The 21,473-nt window shown below is 46.6% G+C and overlaps 1 protein-coding gene across 1 annotated transcript in view; it reads right to left on the bottom strand.

The window, feature by feature from the left end:
• dtn (transmembrane protein 132C dtn) overlaps positions 1 to 21,473 on the bottom strand; it is a 63,000-nt gene that overhangs the window by 14,711 nt on the left and 26,816 nt on the right. The window contains exons 8-11 of the mRNA XM_065433630.2: positions 20,982 to 21,184; positions 20,209 to 20,296; positions 13,068 to 13,319; positions 8,803 to 8,994 (exon numbers count right to left, since the gene is read on the bottom strand). Of these exons, the coding sequence (XP_065289702.1) occupies positions 8,803 to 8,994; positions 13,068 to 13,319; positions 20,209 to 20,296; positions 20,982 to 21,184 (735 nt within the window). The remainder of the gene's footprint in view (positions 1 to 8,802; positions 8,995 to 13,067; positions 13,320 to 20,208; positions 20,297 to 20,981; positions 21,185 to 21,473) is intronic.

The raw sequence follows: 21,473 nt of genomic DNA, 5'->3' as shown, positions 1-21,473 counted from the left end.
AAGAGCTTAGAAGAGCGTCTTATATGTGTATGTGAATATGCATGCATGTGCATATGTATGTGTAAAAAGTGTGTGTGTGTGTGTGTGTGTGTGTGTGTGTGTGTGTGTGTGTGTGTGTGTGTGTGTGTGTGTGAGAGAGAGAGAGAGAGAGAGAGAATGTCAGTGACACTTCGCTCCTTGAAGAGGCAGGACCTATCCAGTGAGTTCCTGAATGACACTGGGCTTCTTCGATTTTCCACTTCTGGCTACCCGCGGGCTGCCAGAGCCAGCCAGAGCGCCTTCGTTTTTCTCGGGTTGCTCTGCCCACCGCGCTACGCACTTCCGCCGGGCGTTCGTTTTGCTCGCGCTGGACGATTTTGGTCTGGCTGCTCTCTGGAAGTTCTCTGGCTAGCAGACGACTAAAAGAGGCGATGGGCGCTCGCCGCCATCTTTACGGGGACTTCACGGATTTCAACGCGGGCGCTTGAGGACTTAAATTTATCTCGCTCAGCCAACTGTATACGGTCATCTTCGGATTTCCTTACTTCTAGCGTTATCTTTTTAGGTGCTAACGCTCCGTTCCGCATCGCGAAGTGGTGCGATACGAGCCTTGGTGAACCGTTTGAAGCTTGTGTGTGTGTGTGTCCCCTGATTGCTTCTTCGCGGCGGTGAACAGCGCGCCGCGCTCTCATGCGTGCATGTTATCTGCATCGTGTTCCACGCAAGTTGTAGACGCTCATTCACACATTGCGGTACATCTTGGTTTCGTCTTTCTCTGGTGGCGTTCCTTTTCACATAATTCGCGTATGTATATCTCTCCTTTCTCTGCAGTTAGCGAAGGCTTTGCAGTTCGCCCGTGTTCGCTCCGTCTCTCTGTCGTATGCTTAGGTGGCAGCTTGAAACCGATGTGTGTTCGAACTGCAGGCCGTTGATCTAAGAATACACTGATTGCACTCGGTACATTTAGACACACGTACATTGGCTTATTGCTCTCATGATTGCGACCAATGTTGTTTTTAGTGTGAAACGTTTCGCTGGTCACAGGCGACGTGCATTTTCACGCGTCAGCCGCGTCGAGCTCCTTAAATGAGAAGCACCATCAGCCACAACAAACTTTCTGAAATCGAAGCCTAAGCAGGTCGGCGCGAAATTTTATGCGTATGAGACGTACCCGATAACCTGCTTTCTCATCTCTTGTGATGATACAGCGCCAACTCATCAATGTCGCCGGTGGGCGACGTGATCGCTGCGAACAGGGATCTTCCAGCTATCGCTTTCGAGTATACAATCACGATTTCGCGTCTTGTCATCTGCCGCGTCGGAGGCCACCTGTTGCGCTGCGCAAGGCGAGCTTGGCCCAGTTCGCGTCCTGCGACGAGTCGCGCGAAATCGCGCGAAAGCGATCGTATTCCTGAATGCAACTATACATTTTCAAGGTGGCAACACATAAATGGGCCGACTACGCCGAGCGCGCGTCGGCCTCGACGGGCGCTGCCATGCTGGTAGCATGTTTACATTTGGCCAGCTGTACCGGCGTTCGATTTTGCAAACTTCGGGCAGGTTCGGGTTGTCTTGGGATCCCAGCCCACGTGACGTCCTGTCAGAACCGGAACTAGCTGGCTGCCGTCTGGCTACCAGCGGGCTGCCAGAACTGCGAAAATCGAAGAGGCCCACTGAGCAAAGTGGTGAATGTGGTTTCAATCATGGATCTGGGACCTCAAAGGGGTGCGCCATAATGCCCCCAAATGCATTTCTCTCACATTTAGCGCTAAATTGCCAATGAATTTTCATATGCACCAGGCACTCTTCCTCCATTGAAGAGGTGAAAAGATCAACTGCCTCTGTCAGAAAGCAATATTCTGGCTCTCCAAGCGAATTTCTGTGTGACCTGGACATTACTTGCACAGATCAATCAGCAAAGCTACAAATGTTCACTAATTATTTCTCCAATTATTGATTTGAGGCAGACTGGTATGTAATGAATTACCATATTTAGCCCATTCTAATGCGCACCTTTTTTCGAGGAAAATAGGCCCAATAATCACATGCATGTTAGAATCGAGTACAAACCGGAAACCACCCCATAACTTCCCATCACCATCACAAGGCAGTGGCGGTTTACTTGTTGCTGGTAACGCAACGTTTCCTTGTCATTTTCTGCAGTTGCAGCAGCCATTTTCAATCGTGGGGTACTGCCTTTGTTACAGTAAGCTGTACGTATGTTTGATACATACAGCTTTGATACGCACATCTGTTACAGTAAGCTGTATGTATCAGTGACATCTACTCGCATATTCACTTGGCAGGCTATCGTGCTTGATAAATTTCAAGCAAATGAATGCAGCGGCTACAAAGACGTGTCGTTTCCGCTATGAAAATGGCTTTAAGCGGAAAGTGATCCTACGCGCGGAGTAGAGCGGGAACAGAGCTGCAGCACGCAATTTTGGCATACAGGAGACTTGCGTTCGCAACTGCCGAAAACTGAAGAAATCCATTTTCAGCAGTAAAACATCAAGAAAAGGCCACCGCGGTCCGCGAACAGGGAGGTTCTCGGACCTTGAAGACGAGCTGGCCGACTTTGTCAGGAAGATCCGAGTGGACATGCGCGTGACCACGGAGGCGCTAACTTGCGGCCCTTGAACTTCCCAGGAGACGAGGCATTCCGAGAAGCCAGTTTAAAGCAAGCCGGAACTAGACTAGTAGATTTATAGAGTGCAAAGGATATTCTTTGTGAAGGTGGACTGGCATGTGCTAGAAATCGCCACAAGAATTTGAAGATAAGCTGTTTTTCTTTTCAGCAGTTTGTTTTATCGTTGCGCCACAGCAATGCTTAGCAACTCGGCCAGATCGGTAATGCCGACCAGACTCCGATGTACAGTACTTTGATATGCCTGCCAACTCAACAATGGAGTTGACCAACAAATCCAATGCTGGCCTGTACAGCAGATGACCACAAGTTGGCACACTTTCTTGTTTTTAAGTTCAAGACTCTCACCGAGGTTGTAAACTCTCCCAGAGGTGTTGTAGTGCACACCAACGACAAAGGTTGGATAGACACTGAGCTAATCCTTGACTGGATAACTGTGTGTGGCGCAAGAGGCCCAGTGCTGGCTTAGGGCTCTGCTGGATGCTTGTGTATGATACCTGGACCACCTGGTTCCACATGAACCAGTATGTCAAGGACAAGCTTGCAGCTTGCCGCACAGACCTAGTGGTGTTGCCAGGCAGGATTATTTTCCAGCTCCAGCCACTAGACTTGTGCATTAACAAGCCTGTCAAGGAATTCATTCGGGCACTTTATTATGAGCGGCTGATGAATGAAGCCACAAATTCACAGCCAGCAATAGGCTGCAATGTGCTTCAATCGAGGAAGTGGCAAGGGGCATTGCGGAAGCTTGAACTGGGATACCATCAGCCATGGTTGTGAAGTCCTTAAAAAAATGCGGCATTTCAAATACTATGGACAGCAATAAAGACGAGATGCTGTAGCCCAACAGTGAAAGGGAGTGGAAATTGGGTGCGCATGAAAATCGGGTGCGCGTTAGAATTGGGGGCGCATCAGAATCGGGGGCGCGTTAGACTCGGGGAAATATGGCACATGTAAATAATTACTCGTAATCAATTACGTTTTTTTTTGGCAATGTTGTAATTTAACAATTATTTTGTTTACTCGGTGATGTTCACTGCAATTCAATTAATTTTTCAGTTACCAATTACATGTAACCAGTTACATTGTTGACTATACAAGTTCTGACAGGTCACACAGCTTTGGCAGAAACTACAAAGTTGAAAGGAATAAAACACCTAAATGAGTTACTTCTCATCCACAGTCAGCACCCTGCAACTACAATTCAACCACTGGAACATGGTACGCTTACAGATTTGCACATTTCTTTTGAAAGTCCGACCTATGAGCTTTTTCCTTAAACGATGTAGACTGCTTATAGCACAGGTCACGGGAGTTGTGAAAATCTGCGCTATAAGTGGTACTGCACTATAACGAAAGCATGCACTTATCGGCTCTTGCATATGCCAAATAGGCAACCTACCTTTCAAACACAATTTACTGCACATTTCACTCACACGAACATACAAAGCAATCACAACTCAGCACAAAAATTAAGTTCACTTCACAAGTATGTCATCAGCGGAAGAATGCTGTGATTTTCATCTAGCGATGTTTTTTCACTGCACGTCGAATGATTTCGTCCTCTATGAAGCTTAAACACTGAAGTGCTTTGTCGCTCAAACTATTTTTCATACAGTACATTTTTACTTTTCTCAGGTATTTGAGCGCGTCTTTGCACGGGACATCTGACGTCGAGTCAACATCATCCTCTCTGTCCTACTCGCCTTCGGTTGCAAGCTTCATACTACTGCGCACCGCTGCGACAGTCGCATCATCCATGCTTGCTTCCCCGCAGATAGAGAGTTCATCGACACATCCTTGAAAAGTGTCAGTTTCGGAAATGAAGTGGCTGTCAACGAGGCCGGACCACACGTCGTCGGCACAGACTGTCTCATCGGCGACAGTGTTGCTCTGCTTGTCGGCTTCAAGAGCTTCGGCATTACGCACGAAGCCTGCCTTTTTAAAGCGCTTGATTATTGTTGTGCCTTTCAACTGCCACCATGAAGTGACAACCATATAAAATGTGCCCCTTAAGTTTACCTTAAGAGGCTGCTGCTGCTGTATATTCAGCAAAACTCTTTTGCAGATGTGTTTTTTGTACAGCACCTTTACAATTGTGATGATGCCCTGATCGAAGGGCTGACTTTTATCAATCAGTTTTGCAGTGGTGTTGGCTGGCAAAAATTTTAAGTTGACTGCAGTCAACTTTGGCTGGATGTCATGCCCTGTGCAGTTTTTGACAATAAGCATGACCCTTCACTTATTTGCCACTGTATCTTCGTCGAACTTGCAAAGCCAGCTCGTAAAAATTTCTTGCATCATCCATGCTTTGTTTGTTCGCTCTGTATATCACTGGCAGGCACCCTCGCTTTTTAAAGCCACATGGCCTCGCCAATTTGCCAATTCTTGTAGATAGTCGACACAGTTGCGTCAGATATGTTGTACTTAGCTGCCACTGACGCTTTCTTCATCCCGCTTTCGACGTCTCTTATCACCTGTTCCTTGGTCTAAAAGCAATAATGCATGCCTCTTTTGGTGCCACTTGAAGACGCTGCTGCATGGCGACCGAAGCCTAACAACAAGATTGCACACATGCAGAGAGGTCAACTACGACGTAGACACACGAAACGTGACAAAGAGACCAAGAAAAAAAAAATTATGACTGCATTACTGCTTCTACCCCACACTCCACTTTCCTCCAAGGTCAGCTGCTCCTTCTCCTCTTTGTTTGCCTTTTCGCCGCTGGTCATCGCTGTGCGCATCCGTGCCTCAGCGTATATACCTGGTAGCGAAGCCGTACTTCACGCACTGATGTCATTGTCGCGCGCTTCAAAAAGCTGCACTATAACCGGTACTCTGCTTTGCGCGCCTGCACATTAAACGGTCCACCTGTACTTGAGTTCTATGGGAGACATGCCGGTGGTAAAAAAACCCACGTTATAAACGGTCCTGTGCTAAAAGCAGGTACATTACCAGTGGTCTGTACTGTAGTAAACATGGAAGCGTTTAGGGGCGGCTTTCATGGGCGGTAAGAGCTTCTGCTAAATTCTTCACTTAGTGCAGTCTGACTTCTCTGATATAGAAAACTTCTTGGCCAATCAGCCCATATATTTTTATCTCTCTTATATATATATGTGACTCATGTACACCTGTCTTTGTGATAGTACTGCCTGAACAATATTCTTACGGCTGAATGGTATGCACTTTTATTTTAACTTGCACTACAATTTTGGCCACCTATTCAAGGAATGTGAATGTTTGCTGGCATCTGTTACAATTATTTGTTTATTTTTAAATGGTATAAATAAATAGATTATGCATGAATGAAAGGCACCGAGAGAAGGTCCACTAGATGTTTGCCGGCAAATTGAAATGGCACTTCTACGGCGTGATAGCAATGCCCACTTTGTATGTTGGTGCCAGGCAATCACCTATATGCACTTTTTCAGTTTTTCAGTGGCCCTGTTGGGAGTGCCTTCCCCTACCACAGCAACAATGACCCACTGCGCTTCATTGAGAACAAAGACACCAGCGTTACGGTGATGAGTAACCACAATCTTGTGGGCAAGGTGTTTATGTGTTACAACACAGCCCCTCTCTCCAGTGTGTGTATCGAGCGAGTTTTCGATGTCGAAGCAGATGTCTTCACATGAAAACAAGGGAAGATTACCGAAGAAAATTTTGAAAAGCATTTATTAATGAAGATAAACAATGTTTGTAGGGCTACAGAGGATGTGCTGGAAGAATCAGGCCAGCTCATTCTATTTAGTATATTTGTGCAACGTTAATAAAAGTAGGGACGAAAGTAACTTCTAAGTAATCAATTACTTTTTAGTAATTGCTCCAATACTTTCACGGGACAGTAATTGGTAACTGTAATCAATTCCATTTTTCAAAGTAATTGTAATTTGTTACTTCTTTTCTGTAACGTGTAAGTATGATTTCAGGTAAGCATTCTACTGCAGAATTGAAACTAAATCAGGGTTGCACTCTTTTCCCAGAAGAGTATATACATTGGTGTTGTAATTACAGCAGAACCTCATTCATACATTTAGGAAAAAGCACAAGAAAAAATGTATTTGTAACTGGGAAAACATATGACTGGAAGTCACTAAAACATTTGGCAGACTCAACTGTAGTTAACACTGCACGAATCATTGCAGCATGAGACACTTATTCAGACCCCCGATTTTTCTGACATGCCAGGTACATTGGGCGCCTACATGGCACCACCATAGAGCCAATGTATAAGGATGTCTGAAATTTCGGATGCTGGAACCCTCTGTCGTCTATTTTCTGGCCTTCTTGGCATGACTCAAGGTCCAAAACAGCATTAATCAAAGTCACCACCATCGCCATTTTCATCTGTAACAGCGCTTTCATATGTTGATATTGACACGTGTACTTATCTTTACCGGGCGACCACATTTCGCCGCTTAGCGAATGTGATCGCACAGCGAGGGACGCGCCTGCGTGTATCCGACTTTTCTGGAAAGTTATCGATGCTTCTACCCGGCTGCCTGTTCTCGCCGAATCTTGTGTTATCTGATTTCATCGCGTAACGCGAATGGTGTAGAACTTTGTGGAAGGCACGCGGGTCCGAACGATTAGTCTGGAACATTCGATGACTGCTCTATAAAAGCCGACGCGCTTGACCCGCTGATCAGATTTTCTACGATCGCCGACTGTGTTCGCCGCTATCGTTGTGCTTTAAGTGTAGCCTGTTTTGTGGGCACAGGTTCGCCAAATAAAAGCTAGTTTTGTCTTTCACAGTACTGCTACTGTGACATTTAACGTCACTACCACGTGACAATATGCTGGAATCCATACCCAGCCTCAACCACCGTGGCTATTATGTGCTCTGCAAGCTGCTTCGACATTTGTTACCAAGTTTCCTGTCATTCGGTGCAATACTTTTTGTTGAAAGTATTTGCTGCTGTAAGCAATGGCACCGAGTCCACCTTAATCATATTCGCCGGTGGCATTGAAGCGCAGAAAGCACGACAGGGGTCTAAAAACCGTTGCATACTGCCAGTTTCCAAAAGTCACCTTTGCCACGATACAGCGGTACTCCGTGGTCAAGCATATGCAATGTATTGCGGTGAAGGGTACTAGGCGTGCAAAAAGGCCGTTGTCACTGGATATAGTAAGTGCTCCTTAATTATACAAGCATGCATCTGCCATCTCCTGCCCCAGTACGAGCACTGAGATGCCTAATGAATGAACTGGAACGTCTAGAGCTATTTCGGACATTCCTGTGGCGATTTGAGCCCTTGAGGACAGTAAAAAGCACGCATTTGTTTTTTCGTACTGCCAGATTTTCCAGACATTCACAGTACATGCAAACAGTAATGAACTCTAATTTAATATATCTGTAAGTGCCGCGTGCATGTGTTTACGAGATGCAATTGCGCCAACACAAGTAAACACAAGTAAACGCAAGTAAACTCAAGTACACAAGTAAACACAGATATACAACAGGTTGCATCAGAAACGTTATGCAATGAAGAAAAGGCAGAGACTTCAGACGCTAGATGACGAGTGAGCCCAACTCTCGTTCCACTGTCTAAACTTACCGAGCCGCCATCAGAGACGCTTGCTGTAGTCACGAGCACTGCACGCGTTTGGTGTGAACGAGGAAAAATGTGGACGGCGTTGGCGGTAGCTCTGTCCCATCTTTCGGTGCATTGCCTCGTTTGTGCTGCTACAGATCTAATCTTGTCCCACCACTGTATACGCTGCAGTCCTCAAGTGCATTTTTCTTTTCTTGCACCCAATAGAGTACTGGTTATATGATCACGGGACAGTACTCACCGTAAAATGCTTTGTTGTCATATACCAACAGCTAGCATCTCCCCCCAAAAATTTAATGCTGGGGTTTTATATGCCTAACCCATGATTTGATTACGAGGCCTGTCGTAGTGGGGATCTTCAGAATAATTTGGACCACCTGGGGTTCTGTAACGTGCACACAATGCATGGTAGACCATTTTTGCATTTTGCCACCATCAAAATGCAGCCGCTATGGCTGGTATTTGACCCTGTGACCTCATGCTTAGTAGCCCAAACCAGTAGCCACTAAGCCACCCCAGCGGGTTACTATCATAAAGTCCACTCCTAATGTATAATACCGTTGAAGTGTAATAAGTAATTAAACACATATTTCCATGCTGTGCGGAGTGTAGCTTCCTTGCCTGGTAAAGTGAGGTGAGTGCCTGGCTGGTGGACGTCTTGGCCACGAACACCCCTGAGGCAGCGTCGTCGGGAAGCACCTCAAGCGAGAGGCCTGTGACGAGCTGCACCTCGAGGCGCACCAGGCTCTCCTTGTCCGTGCTCACCCGCAGCTCACTCGCACCCAGAACCTTGCCTGTGATGGGTGACAGCACCTGCAGAGCCAAGAGGCACGCACAATCAGAAAAAAAAAAAGAATACAGTGCCACTTGGCTATGACGCAATGTCTTTAGGGGTGTACCGATTCTTTTTTTACAATTTGATTATATTGTATGCACCAACCTTCCCACAAATTGAAACAAATAAATAAACATTAAATTGTTTGGTCTGGTGTCCCGAAGCTGCACAACGGGCTATGAAGGGCACTGTAGTCTTGAACTCCAGATTAATTTTTACTATGCACGGCTTCTTTAAGAGCACTGACACAATTTTTCTCTGCTTTTTTTTTGCTGTTAGATTGCCACCAACTCCAACAGCTGCTAAACACAATGCTAGGCCTCAGCTTCTCTGATGTGGAACAAATCATGAATTATGAAATTTTTTAATGCGACAAATTCAAAAAGCGGGCTACATTTCATGGCGTACGAAGGGCTCCCTCGTACGCCATGAGAATCAGAGAAAATGGGAGTGCCACACGATGTGACAGATGTGCGAGTTAGTGCACTAGTCAAAGCCACATTGCGACTGTCTTGTCAAAAGCTTCGTACGACTGCACAATAGGGGAGAGAAGGTGCACATTCGGACAAAAGTGGCAGCAGAGAAACTGGCTTACTAGCCAGCGCAGAATGCGGAAAGTGAAAGGAAAGAACAGTTTATGAAGCATGCGTCCAGCTTTTGGCAACATGGTCATTGCGTGGTTTATGACTAGTGCAGTCCACTTATAACGATATATCGGTTATAACGAAGGGTCGACTGAAGAATATCAACTTATGCATTGGGGCTATGAGAAAAAAAAAAAGACATACAGTCAACGTCCGATTTTTCCTACTCCCTAGGGCCCCCAAAAACGATCGAAAAATTGGACAGTCTGAAAAAGTGAATTCATGCCTTTTACTGCCCCCAAGTGCTCATATTGCCACAGGCATGTCTGAAATTGCTCTAAAGGCCTGCCGGTACACTTATTAGGCGTATCAGTGCTCGTACTGTGATAGGGGACGGCAGTTGTACGCGTGTATAATTAGGGGAAACATACTATGTCCCGTGACAATTGCCCCTCCCTACTCGTGGTGTGCTTTACGGCGTAATACTACTGTATGCTATATTGAGGCGAACCTGACTTTTGTGAACTGGCATTATGCAACTACGCCATGCTTTCCGAGCTTCGAAGCCATTGGCAAGGATTGCAAAGGCGGAGTCCGTGCCAGTGCAACAGTGGCGAATTGATTCAATAAAAAACACGGCACCGAACGGCAACAAGCTTGAGAACAAACGTCAAAGGAGCTAGGCATAGCGTTGCTGCAGCCATGGCTATGTCTGCCAGCGGATCTGCATGGGAGAGCGCCAGTTTGAGGCAGCGACGTAATAAAAATGGCGGCAGTGGTGGCTTCAATTAAAGCCGTTTCGGACCTATGGTTATGGCAAAAAGCCCGAAAAATTTCTGACGTGAAGGTGTTTCGCGTCTGAAATTTCAGCCATTCTTATACATTGATTCTACGTGGTACGTGACGGTACCGCGAAGACGTCCGAATTAATGGGCATGTCCAAAAAATCAGGCGTTTGGAAATCAGTTGTTGACCTTTTAAGAATATGTTATTCAACACATATCGGATATAACGATAAAAATTTTGCCTTCTGGGTGGCATTTCCCATGTAGAATAATCATGACATTTGCGTCACTAAGTTTCCGTTAAACGAACAATCCCGAGACAGGGCGAAAATCTTGCCTACGTGAGTTCATATCCACCGCCATTACAGCACAGTTCATCCCACCTATGTACTGATTGCAAAAGCCACAGAGAGCACTGCGAGTTGGTGCAGCGCGCCACAAGATGGTGCCAGCCACTTCACGTCCATGTTACCCTCAATCATTCTCCCCGCGTCCAGAGAAAACGAGAGAGAAAGTAAAGCAAACAGGCGAAGCGGTGTCCGCCCTTTCTGCACTCTATCTCTCTCTCTGTCAGCGGGTGCAGAAATGCGATGTGGAAGGAGCCCCGAAGCAGTGGAGAAAAGAGCCCAGTTAGTAGAAGATGGCGCCGACAAAGCACAAAGCTGTGTCGCTTGATACAAAGCAACAAATTTTGCAAGACTCAAATAGTACGAGCTCGTGGAGTTGATGATATCGACGATTCTGAATACTGGGAGCACCGCGATCATGAAGGCTGGAACCAGTGGGCTTGTCGATCAATGAAAAAGGCCGACTTTATGCGCCAGGGCGAAACCTCCTTGGGTGAAACCAACACAGCGGAAGCCGCCGACATTACCGAGCTCTGCAAGCATGTCACTATGGATGATGAAACAATCGGCGCTTTGATGGAGGAGTTTCTGAGTGCGGATAGTGCCGCCTCATTCTGCAGTTATATCCAACAGTGCGATTGCTGTTGCAACAGATGGCAAGCAATCGATGGAGGCGATGACAGGAGCGGAGCGATGATAAGATTGACAATAGCCAGTCTTTGACACCGACACCGATTAAGTCGCTCATTGATTTCATGCAAGCTAAATTATTGCCACCAATGTTTGCGCAGCAGCTGCACATGATGCACACTGCGGTTGTGAACTTGAAACTCCTGCGAGAGCAAGTGCAGATTTCTATTTCATCATGCCTAACGCTTGACACGCTATTTAGAGGTACAAACAAACATTTTATTTTTCACTGCCTAATGTTTCTTTTAGTGCAAGTGGCAGATTAGGTTTCAGACCTGCAAAGGCATGTTTGTCAGTTTTTTTGCTTTTTGCTTTTTCTAATGGCAGTCCAGATGTAGCGATGATTGGTTATAATGATAGGATTTTTCGTTCTTCTTGATATTGTTATAAGTTGACCACACTGTTCTGGACCAGGCTGACTAGTGCATGCATGAGCGGTTTGCGATACCACGTGACCACTACCTCCAATTCTTGCGACATGCAGGGGTGCGTAAACAAACCCTCCGTCAAGAAGCCAAGCTCCATTTTGAAATGATCGCATTAAAAGAGGATATAATTGGCAATTCTTCATGCATGTTCGAGGAATCCTGGCACGACACTGCATTTATGGAGCCGGCAGCTATGTAATAAAGCAGAAAAAGCAGGATACAAAATTTTTGTGTCAGTACTCTTGCACTTAATCCAAGTACATGAGCATTGTGATTGCAGCCACCGTGGCCAGGTATCAAACCTGCAACCTCATGCTCAGCAGCTGAATAACATAGCTACTGAGCCAAAGTGGTGGGTAACGAAAGAAATGTGAAACCTGCGCGACACCATACCAGTTTGTTCAAGGAAGACAGAGTTTGTGAGCAGCACTTTCAGTAATCTCCTGTACAAAACCATGTACAGAAAGTACCACCTTAGCTCAAACTCAATTGGTACGTTTGGGGAAGAACACTTCCTGCAAGCCAACAAAGCCTTCTGGTAGTACCCTGCCTTTTCCTCCTGCTTTCCTTTTGACTTCTGGCTCTAGGTGCAACTTGAGATGGTCAAATTTAATCTATTGATGACTCAGCCAATTACAGTCTTCGGCATTGCATTGGGTACCAGTCATTGGGTACCGAGTGCAGTCACACTAAGCAGCTGCTGGGAACGTTCGGCAACAATATTGAAGTATAATGAGTGATTACATGCTGTGTCAGCAGCTTGGAGCAGCCGAATGGTCTATGCATTGCAGATGATGCCCCAGTATGCCATGACTCATTACATGACATCTGCATATCAACATGGTGGATGCTGCCAGTGGCACGAGCCTCAACATATAGTTTGAGTCAGTAATTTCAGATTATTAGAGCCTGCAGAGCCCTTAACCTTTTTGATTGGGTGAACAGGCTCCTGCACTTTTCATTGAGACACAAAACTCAAATTTGATGGCTGACCATATCGTAGAACCTTGAAATACACGATTTAGTGTCCTGTACAAGCCTAATGTGAAGCTGTGGCTCTGGTTACAACACAATGCACATTCTCGAGGTGGCAATAACACACACTCGAAATAAAGGTACCGTTACATTTGTGCAAATGATGCACACGACTCGCGACACAATGTGCCCATCCTCAAAGCCCCACAGTGCAAGCAATGGATGGAACTCGGCGCAGTCACCTGGACCTCGGTGCGCCCTGCACGCAGCCCCCGGACGGTCGTGCCCCTCAGCAAGGCAAGGTGCGCGTCAGCCACGCGGAGGAAAGGTGCCACGAGCCTGGTGACGGCCACCTGGGTCCGACGCCCTAGTAGGTAGGCCTCCCTGCCGGAGTTGTGGTCCACGCTCTGGAAGCGCGTGAGCACCTCTACCCGTGCCTGCTGAAACCGCAGGCGACAGGACCCCGGGGAACCGCCCGATGATGGCCCATCGCCCTGCATGCGGGGGGGAAAAAAAAGGCTTCAATACTACTGCTGCTTGTTGCAAGACTTGGGAAAATTATGATTAAGAGGAAGCCTTAGCATGGGGGCTCCTAACTAAATAGATGGCAAAGGAGAAATCATTTTTCTTGGAAACCACCGCACAAATTTTATGAGGTTTGTTGCATTTAAAAGAAAACGATAAAATTTAGTGACTGTTTTAAGTGGTTCTGTTATGTAGGCCGTCGGTTTTTAATAAAGATTGTTGAAAAATGACAAAGTCCGAGAAAACAGAACTCAAGCATAGAATTCTGTGGCTTAGCAATGAAAAATGATATCGAGATTCTGCAAATTGCATCTAATAGTACATCTAAGGCAGACAAAATTGATGTATTATACATGGTTCTCAAATACACTACTAATATGCAAGTAGGTCTTTTGTGAAACCCTTGTAAACTGTGTAACACCACCATGCAAGATAAAAGTTATGATATCAAATTTGTCCACTTTGGATATTCCAAGGGGTGCAGTTCACAGAACTACAATATATGTTTTTGGTGCAAAGTTATGGATTTGTAAGTGTTGTGCTTCTATCTTTTTTAAACTTGCCAATTTCCAGCGATTAAAAAAATAACCTCATAATTAAAATTCCATTTTGAAACGGTCACTAGAATTTAGAGTTCTCTCTAAAATGCAAGAAATTTCATTAAAATCAGTCCAGTGGTTATGATTACTGGGGAGAACGGTAGCACCAACGTTACTAGACTAGCTTCAGTTGTAAAACTCCCCGCCCGCGCGCTTACAGCCGCTGTCGCCACTTCTGTTACAGCTGCCAGAGGGCAACGCTGTTCCATCGGGCTCCACTGCAGACGCCTCGTCACAGCCTTGAGCTCGTGCGGACGGGCAGTTTGCGCGTGTTTCACGCTCGCTGGCGTTCTCCCTTGTCCGAATTAGTGATACCACGAGAAAGCGGTATCCACCCACAGCAATAAGATTTATCGCGCGAGTTCGTTAATACTGAAAGAAGGGTAAACTGCACGAAAGGAAGAAACGCATACAGCGAAGCGCAGAAGCTGCGTTTCTAAATGTTGTTTCTTCCCGTCGTCTTAACGTTTCGCGAAGTTTGGCTCACGAGCCTGAATATCTGGCCAAAGTGCGTGATTGTAGGATGATCTTCATCCCCACCGAAGCTTCTCACCTCGCCAAAGAAGCGCTACAAAAAGAAATGAGGTTGGTCTTTGTACACACAAGCCACACACACAAAAGTCGGATTTTTTATTCCGTGAAGATGCTTAATCAGCGAAGCTGAAACGTGCGGCCCCTGTGTTTATCACTGGGTTAATCCCGAGGGTTCATTAAAGTATTTCTCAGTTATGAGGTTACACACACAATCGGCTGCGAGAGAGAACGACTTCACTGACTGTATGTCCGCAGTTGTCGCTTGCGTTCGATGTCTCGAGTTTGCTCGGCGGCGTGGTTAGCAGCCTTCACCTGCGATTTGCTGCTTGTGATTCTTCGAAATTAAATTTCTTCAAAATTAAATCATTCCGTTACGTATGACCATGAGTGGCTCATAGTCCCTTAAGCAATGGCTGATACCCCCGTAAACGCGGCCTCCCCATTACGACCACGGTGATTACGACGACAGAAGTGAAGTGAAATTCTACGCTGGAAAGATGAACGGCCACACAGCCAGCTGTGGAAGACGACGAGGAAGGCGGGAGCAGTGGCACGAGCGCGTGCCGTTGATTTCGCAGTGAGTTCCCGGTCGGCACGAGGAATCGCTATGTTTCACGCCGAGCGAACCGTCGCATTGCTGGTAGCACAGAAAAAGTGGTGCGCCGAACTGTCGACATTGTTCCGATAGCGGCCTATGCAGCCAGGTACGCAGCACGTCGGCATTGTCTGCTGATATTCTTAAGAAACTCGGCGAAGGCTACAGTTTCACGGATGACATGTTTGCTCAAATTCGCCGCCAACAACGAACCACAGAATACACCAACGCTGCACCGCGAGCTTAGTCCGGCCCGCCCGCGTAGCCAGCTAGTGAGGAAGTGAAGCCGGGCGCGACTGCAGCGCCACGAACGCGCGGGCGGGTGGCGGTTCCGCGCAACGGCGCCGAGTTTTAAAACTGAAGCTAGTCTAGTAACGTTGGGTAGCACAAAGCAATAGAACTGGACGACATGACAAACAAGGTCCTTGTTTCTCCTGTCGTCCGGTTGTATTTCTTTTTTTTTGCTTTGCATTACTGCTCTGCCAAGTAATCATGACATACCAACTGGCCCAAACTGCTACACAGGAGTTATCTCAGAAAAGTATTTCTGCATTTCACAAGTATGTGAACATTCAGCATCAGAAATGAGCATAAGCTAAAGCTTCCTCGTAACTTGAACAGCCAAGAAAAAATGCTGAAACAGACATCTGAAAGTAGAATGGCCAACAAACAGGAGACAATGAATGGGAAGATGGGGAACAGGTGGGCATGATTTTAGTTAGACACGAGCATACTGACACAAGCTGCCTTCAAATTGGGCATGCCAGCCATTTGCTGCGCCCTCACAGTTGTTTATGAATACGTGTGAAAAAGAGCAACAGTGATGCGTCGAACTCATGCTCGCAAGGACCATGCTATCACAGTAATGTGCCTTCAGTGCAGGACACGAGAAGAAGGCATGTGGAGTCCTTATGAAAAGACAGTGTACACTGGAGTTGCAAGCCAGACTCTCACTTAGCTGTTTGTTTGTTGGGCCCAACTTCACCCAATGTAAACTAAATGAAGTATGTTCTTTCAACTGTGTGTTACAATATGAAGCCAATAGATAATTAAGCCAAAGAAAGCATTGGGCAAATTATTCATTACATTAAACTTCGAAAATTCTTGACTGTGAATGGGAGCCAATCATGGTCAAGAATATAAATTTAGATTGGGCTCAATCACGATCGAAATAGGCCGTGCGACAATGGTATAAATGTAAGATATTCAATGAAGCTAACCTTTATTGAGATGCAAAGAAGTTGGTTGGCTGCATCTGCTGTGTGTGAGTAATGCCTGCTCCAATCTGTTCAGGCACTGCATGAGGTCGTGGTTGCCACTCGTGCAGTCAACATTGTTTTGCAGCAAACGGAGGCTCTATATTATGAGGCTGTTTGTCCATTGCCTACTCGTCCTCATCGGGGTCACCAAGAATGAAGTCTATTATTTCGGCATCTGTAGCTGGGGCAACAACGGGAACATCAGCATCAGCCAAAGTACATGAGTCGGAGTTGCCTTCTGCCTCTTCAGCAACAATTCTGCGCACAGATTTCTAGAGATCATTGCAAACCTGGTGATCATCATCTGGCTCGCCTAAGCAGGGTTGGCAAATACCTGCATGCGCTAGACGAAGTTTGTGATCCTTGCAGCTCTCGGCTCTTTCATACGGCCGCAAGCAGGTCGATGTTGTAGCCTGTGTTGGCATGGCATGCAATGAGCAGGTGTTATAAAAGACTTGCGGCATAGATTTCACGAGGTCTCAATAATGCCCTGATTTATAGGCTGCGATATTGTAATTGTGCTTGCTGAAAGAAACTGCAAAGCGATCGCTATGAGATTGTCAATCTTCTCATGGCTGGGGACCGTTGTCAACGAAAAGTACATAGCGATGCATTGCCTTGACCCAGGAGGTGCACATACAGTCACCGACTGATAAATTGAACACCGATAATCCGGACATACTTCGTAATTCGAACAGCTTCGTGGCATTGCCAATGGCCCCAAATACTTAATGGGTAAAGACGACCAATATTTCGGACAGCTGCCAGCTCTACATTCAATTATCTACTCTGTCCATGGCTGTAGCATACACTGACTTTGCCGCCATTATCTCCTCTGGCAAGTACGGTCTCGGAGACTACAAGCTTGACTTGTGAGGCCTTGCCTTGGTCACAGCAGTGCGCCTCAGAGATTTTACTGCAAATGCCGATCTTGGAGACTGTCTGATTGTGAGGTCACATCAACATCGTGATCATCCCATACATTCTGGCACCACTGTGCATCGCCCACTGTTGTTTGTTGAATTTGCCCTCCTGACAGCGTTCAGCCAGTCTGTGCTTGTTTGTTTGTTTAGTATGCATTCCAGACAGCACTCTGCAGGCTCCAGGAAGTCTCTCTTGTGAAGTTATCGACAGTCCGCTTCAAATGGCACTAACGGTGTCCTCATAGTCTGACTCCAAATGAGTGTTGAGTTGCAGTCCGAATGAGTCCGACTCCGCAATTGAAGAGCCTGAACTGCCGCCTACCACGAGCTCAAATGCGAACAACATTGGTGACCTGCTAGGCTGCGGTGTGCCGATTCCTGCCGCCATTAAATCTGAACACTTTGCAGATATTGACAGAGTGGTGTTATTGTGTGCCGAACTGAATGATGATGGAACGATTGAGCAAGTTCTCCCATAGTCAAACAGCGGCTTTAACTCTGATGATGATGATGTGGCATGTGTTCTGGAGCCTCCACATGTGGATCTGACTCGAGCCTTTGCAATCCTTGCATCGGCGCACAGAGACAACACAAAACTGGCATAAATGCAGGTGGACTTGGTTGCACTTAAGCGAAAGTGCATACAGTAATGAATCGATCACTTCTTCCTTGCACAGGGCCCTTAAAACATAAATAAAATAATGTTTTTTTTTATACATTCGTTTTTTTGGACATTTCATAGTTTGGACTTATTGACGTTCCCCATGGAAACCGAATTATCAGTCATTGACTGTACTCCTGAAAAACAGCTAACAGTCATACAAGCATATTTATTGTCTTTACATATGAAGTCCTTGGGCATCAATGCATTGCAGAAGCATTGCGGCTTTGCCTTCCCCATTATCAACAAAGTAAGCTTGTCCTCAAATGAAAAAGTGACTCAAGGTGACTGATGTCCACACCAGCAAGTATGACCGGCGAGTCACTGCACCCAAATGTCTCGTGATATGCCATTCACGTCTGCTTGCAATGCCATTGCCACATAAAATAAACGGCAGCGTATACAGATGTCCTGTTGGTTCTGCAGTTTTGTGAATATGGTTGTGTGACTGGTCTAAAATGGTTGCTTTTGGGGGAAAATGTCAATTTTCAACAAACTTGGTTGCGCGACCACTGTCAGCCACCAGTGTGAATCAGCCTTAACACCCTCCTTGCTTTGTTTGCCTCCCAATGAGGACCCTATTGTAATGTATGTGTGCTTTGGCAACAATTTGTAGAAGAATGCAGCCTCGTTTTGGTTGCAAGTGTCTTTCTCTTTACATTACTGAAGTAGGGAGATTAAACAATGCTTGCGCCATCCCTTCGCGGTGTCATGGTCCACGACTGCATTTTCACCAAACATTGATTTTGAGGAAACACCATGCCGTCGCTTGAAGCATTCAAGCCAGCCATTGCTGCATTTAAAATCTTGCTTGCCCATTTAGAGGGTGAAAGCTTCGGCTTTTGCGGTCAGCACAAGCCCATTCACGAGGAGGTTCCCACTTCTGGAGTTTTACAGCCACTCAGGAAGTCCACTCTCCACTTCAGGATACTTTGAATCACGGTTGCGCTTCTATTTGGCTGAGAAGCTCCTCTCGAAGTTGTCCGGTATGGCTTCCTTGTTCTTCAGTGCTGTTGACAATGTTGAACGCAGTAAGTCGTGATTTCCCATTTCTGCCGGTTGCCCTTTTCCAGCTCACATATCAAAAGAACTTTTTGTTCTCGGGTCAGACCTATTCATGCGGGGACTGGCAGTGCCATTCCCTACTGAAGCCATGTGTTTACACAGCCTGTACCGGCTGATGCAAGCTTGCACACAAGCACAGAGGAAGTAGTGCGTCTCGGTTCGGGTGACTTTGGACACACCAGGCTCATGAAAGGTGGCGCAAAGTAACATTTGTTTCTTTTGTTGCACACTGCTTCCATGTGCTGCTCTCTGCTGATAACATGCAAGTGCAACACGGAGAAAGAGGGTGCACGATGGAGAGCTGTGAAGAAGAGGCTGAGGATCGCTCGTGTGGTGCGCCGGCATGAGTGCGCGCGCACGCGCTCCCCACCGATAATACATGGGCGAAGCATGGAGGAAAAGGGTGTGCAGGCAGTGCGATGGCATAGTTGGTGATGGAGAAAAGTTGCTGGCTTTGCTCGGCTTGGAAACGCGCTGAGCGCCGCTGTGAGTGTGCGCAGGCCCCTTGCCAGTTCGTTCTAAGCAGTACAGCTTATCTGCATACTTCGAGTAACCCGGTTTTAAATGCATGTGTTTCGGTCGGGTCTGGGAGAAATTTCACATAACGTGACGATTTGAGTGAAGCGGCTTTGTTATAATGAGTGTTTACTGTACTTCCGTTTTGTCGAGGGCGCAGACACGTAGGAGCTGTGCCAGCTTTGCCCGATGCTTGCGTGCATGTGTGAGTTGAGAGAGAGAAATCTGTGGACTGCACCAAGGTACTAGGGAGGAGGACATGTTTTGCTCTGGTCATCCGTAGCTGATGGCAATGTGCAGTAGGTGAGAACCAGCACTTCCGTAAAATGGGATCATAGCGGCCTACAGAGTCCATAATGGCGAAGCATACAACACAACGAACTCACAGTCACAATGTGTCATTATTTATGGGTCTGCAGCAGCTAAAGTGGCTGAGGAGAGCGGTGTGGAGGTCACTGCATCAACTTGCACTGCCCGAAGTTTTGTGGTGAGCAGAGGAGTTGCAAAACATGAAGGAGTTACATGCTACTACGTGCGTCTCACATGCAGTGCACTAAACATTAAAGTTTGGCATTAGTCTTCTCCATTCAGGCACAGAGAGATGGTGCGGTGTGTACTAAATGGCCCAAACAAACATTCTGGCTTCTGAATCATTTTGAAAAAAATAAAAAATAAAAACGCATTCAACAAGTGATAGTCTACGTACATCATCCCACTTCTCAAGGATGCGTCGCTTGTTGCGCAACCAATTGTTACGGCAGTCCACGGTTCCTTGGAGGAGCGGGTTCCGACACCTGGCAAGGCACAGAGAGTTCCAGAATTTTACACTTGCCGCACTGTAATAACCACAGCATTTGAACTTCACAAACGAAACTGCATAAATCTGTAGGCAAAGCGGATCCATATATTGTTGTTAACACCGCGAGGAGCACAAAAAGATGAAGAAAAGATGTGCTATCAGTTTACAATGAAAGACAAGTAACCTGTCAAATTACAAAGTATTGCTTTTGTGTTTACACCCTAAATAACCTATACACGTGGCTCATTTGCTTAATGCTACCGACATGAAGGGCCACAGCTTATCATACTGTCGTGTGGAAGTGATGGGTGTGCGATGATGGGTGAGGAACAAAGAACATCAAGGATGCAAACTGTCTATCAGTAAAAGCTGTAACTACAATATGAAAAGCACCACTTAGCCTGGGCATCACGTGTTGAATTACCACCTGAAGCAACTAGGAAAAATGAACAAAACGCCACTAGGTGGCACAGCGTGTGTGACAAGTGAGAGAACACGAAGAGCTGATAGAGGCCCTAGAATAGCAGCTTGGGCTTGTTGGTTTTCCATCCTGGTGTTAACAGGGCAAAGTGTAGACGAGAAACGAGATGATGATGTCGTCTTCTCGTCTACATTTTGCACTGTTAACACCATGATAGAGGCTGTGGTGTGGACGTCAGTGCACCGGGGCCAGGCCTTACCTCTTGTGCCTGTGCGGGGTGCGCCAAGCTCGAATCTGGCTCAGCTTTGTGTCCGAGAGCCGCAGGTCCAGGGGAAGCTCGGGCATCCACACTAGAAAGGCAGCCTGGCCCGTGTATGTTCCGTACTTGACTAGCACAGTTGCATTCTGTGAGCCCCGCACTTCCGAGCCGTCCAGGTACACTGACGTGCATGACGGTGAGACCTGCATGGATAAGGCCAGGCCACATAATTGGTACTTGTTAGGAACACATGCAAACCTCCCCATGTTATTTTGGCTAAGTAGCTGGTCGAGTACTAGATGATAGTAAGGCACCACGCAAGCTTGAGCATCTCCATCCCACCTGTGGTGCGTTGGCATTTCTGTGTTCATTATCGATCTTAAAGATAAGCAAACCACCCGCTCCGTTATCCCCATGCAATGGCATTGCGCTGCAGAACTCGAGGTTGTGGGTTTGATCCCGGCTTTGTCATTCAATTACCACTAGCTCTAT

Source organism: Dermacentor albipictus, chromosome 2 (genome assembly GCF_038994185.2).
Source record: "Dermacentor albipictus isolate Rhodes 1998 colony chromosome 2, USDA_Dalb.pri_finalv2, whole genome shotgun sequence".
Classification (NCBI taxonomy): domain Eukaryota; kingdom Metazoa; phylum Arthropoda; class Arachnida; order Ixodida; family Ixodidae; genus Dermacentor; species Dermacentor albipictus.
Note: the sequence above shows the minus strand (reverse complement) of the source record. Positions and strands in the feature narration are given on the sequence as shown.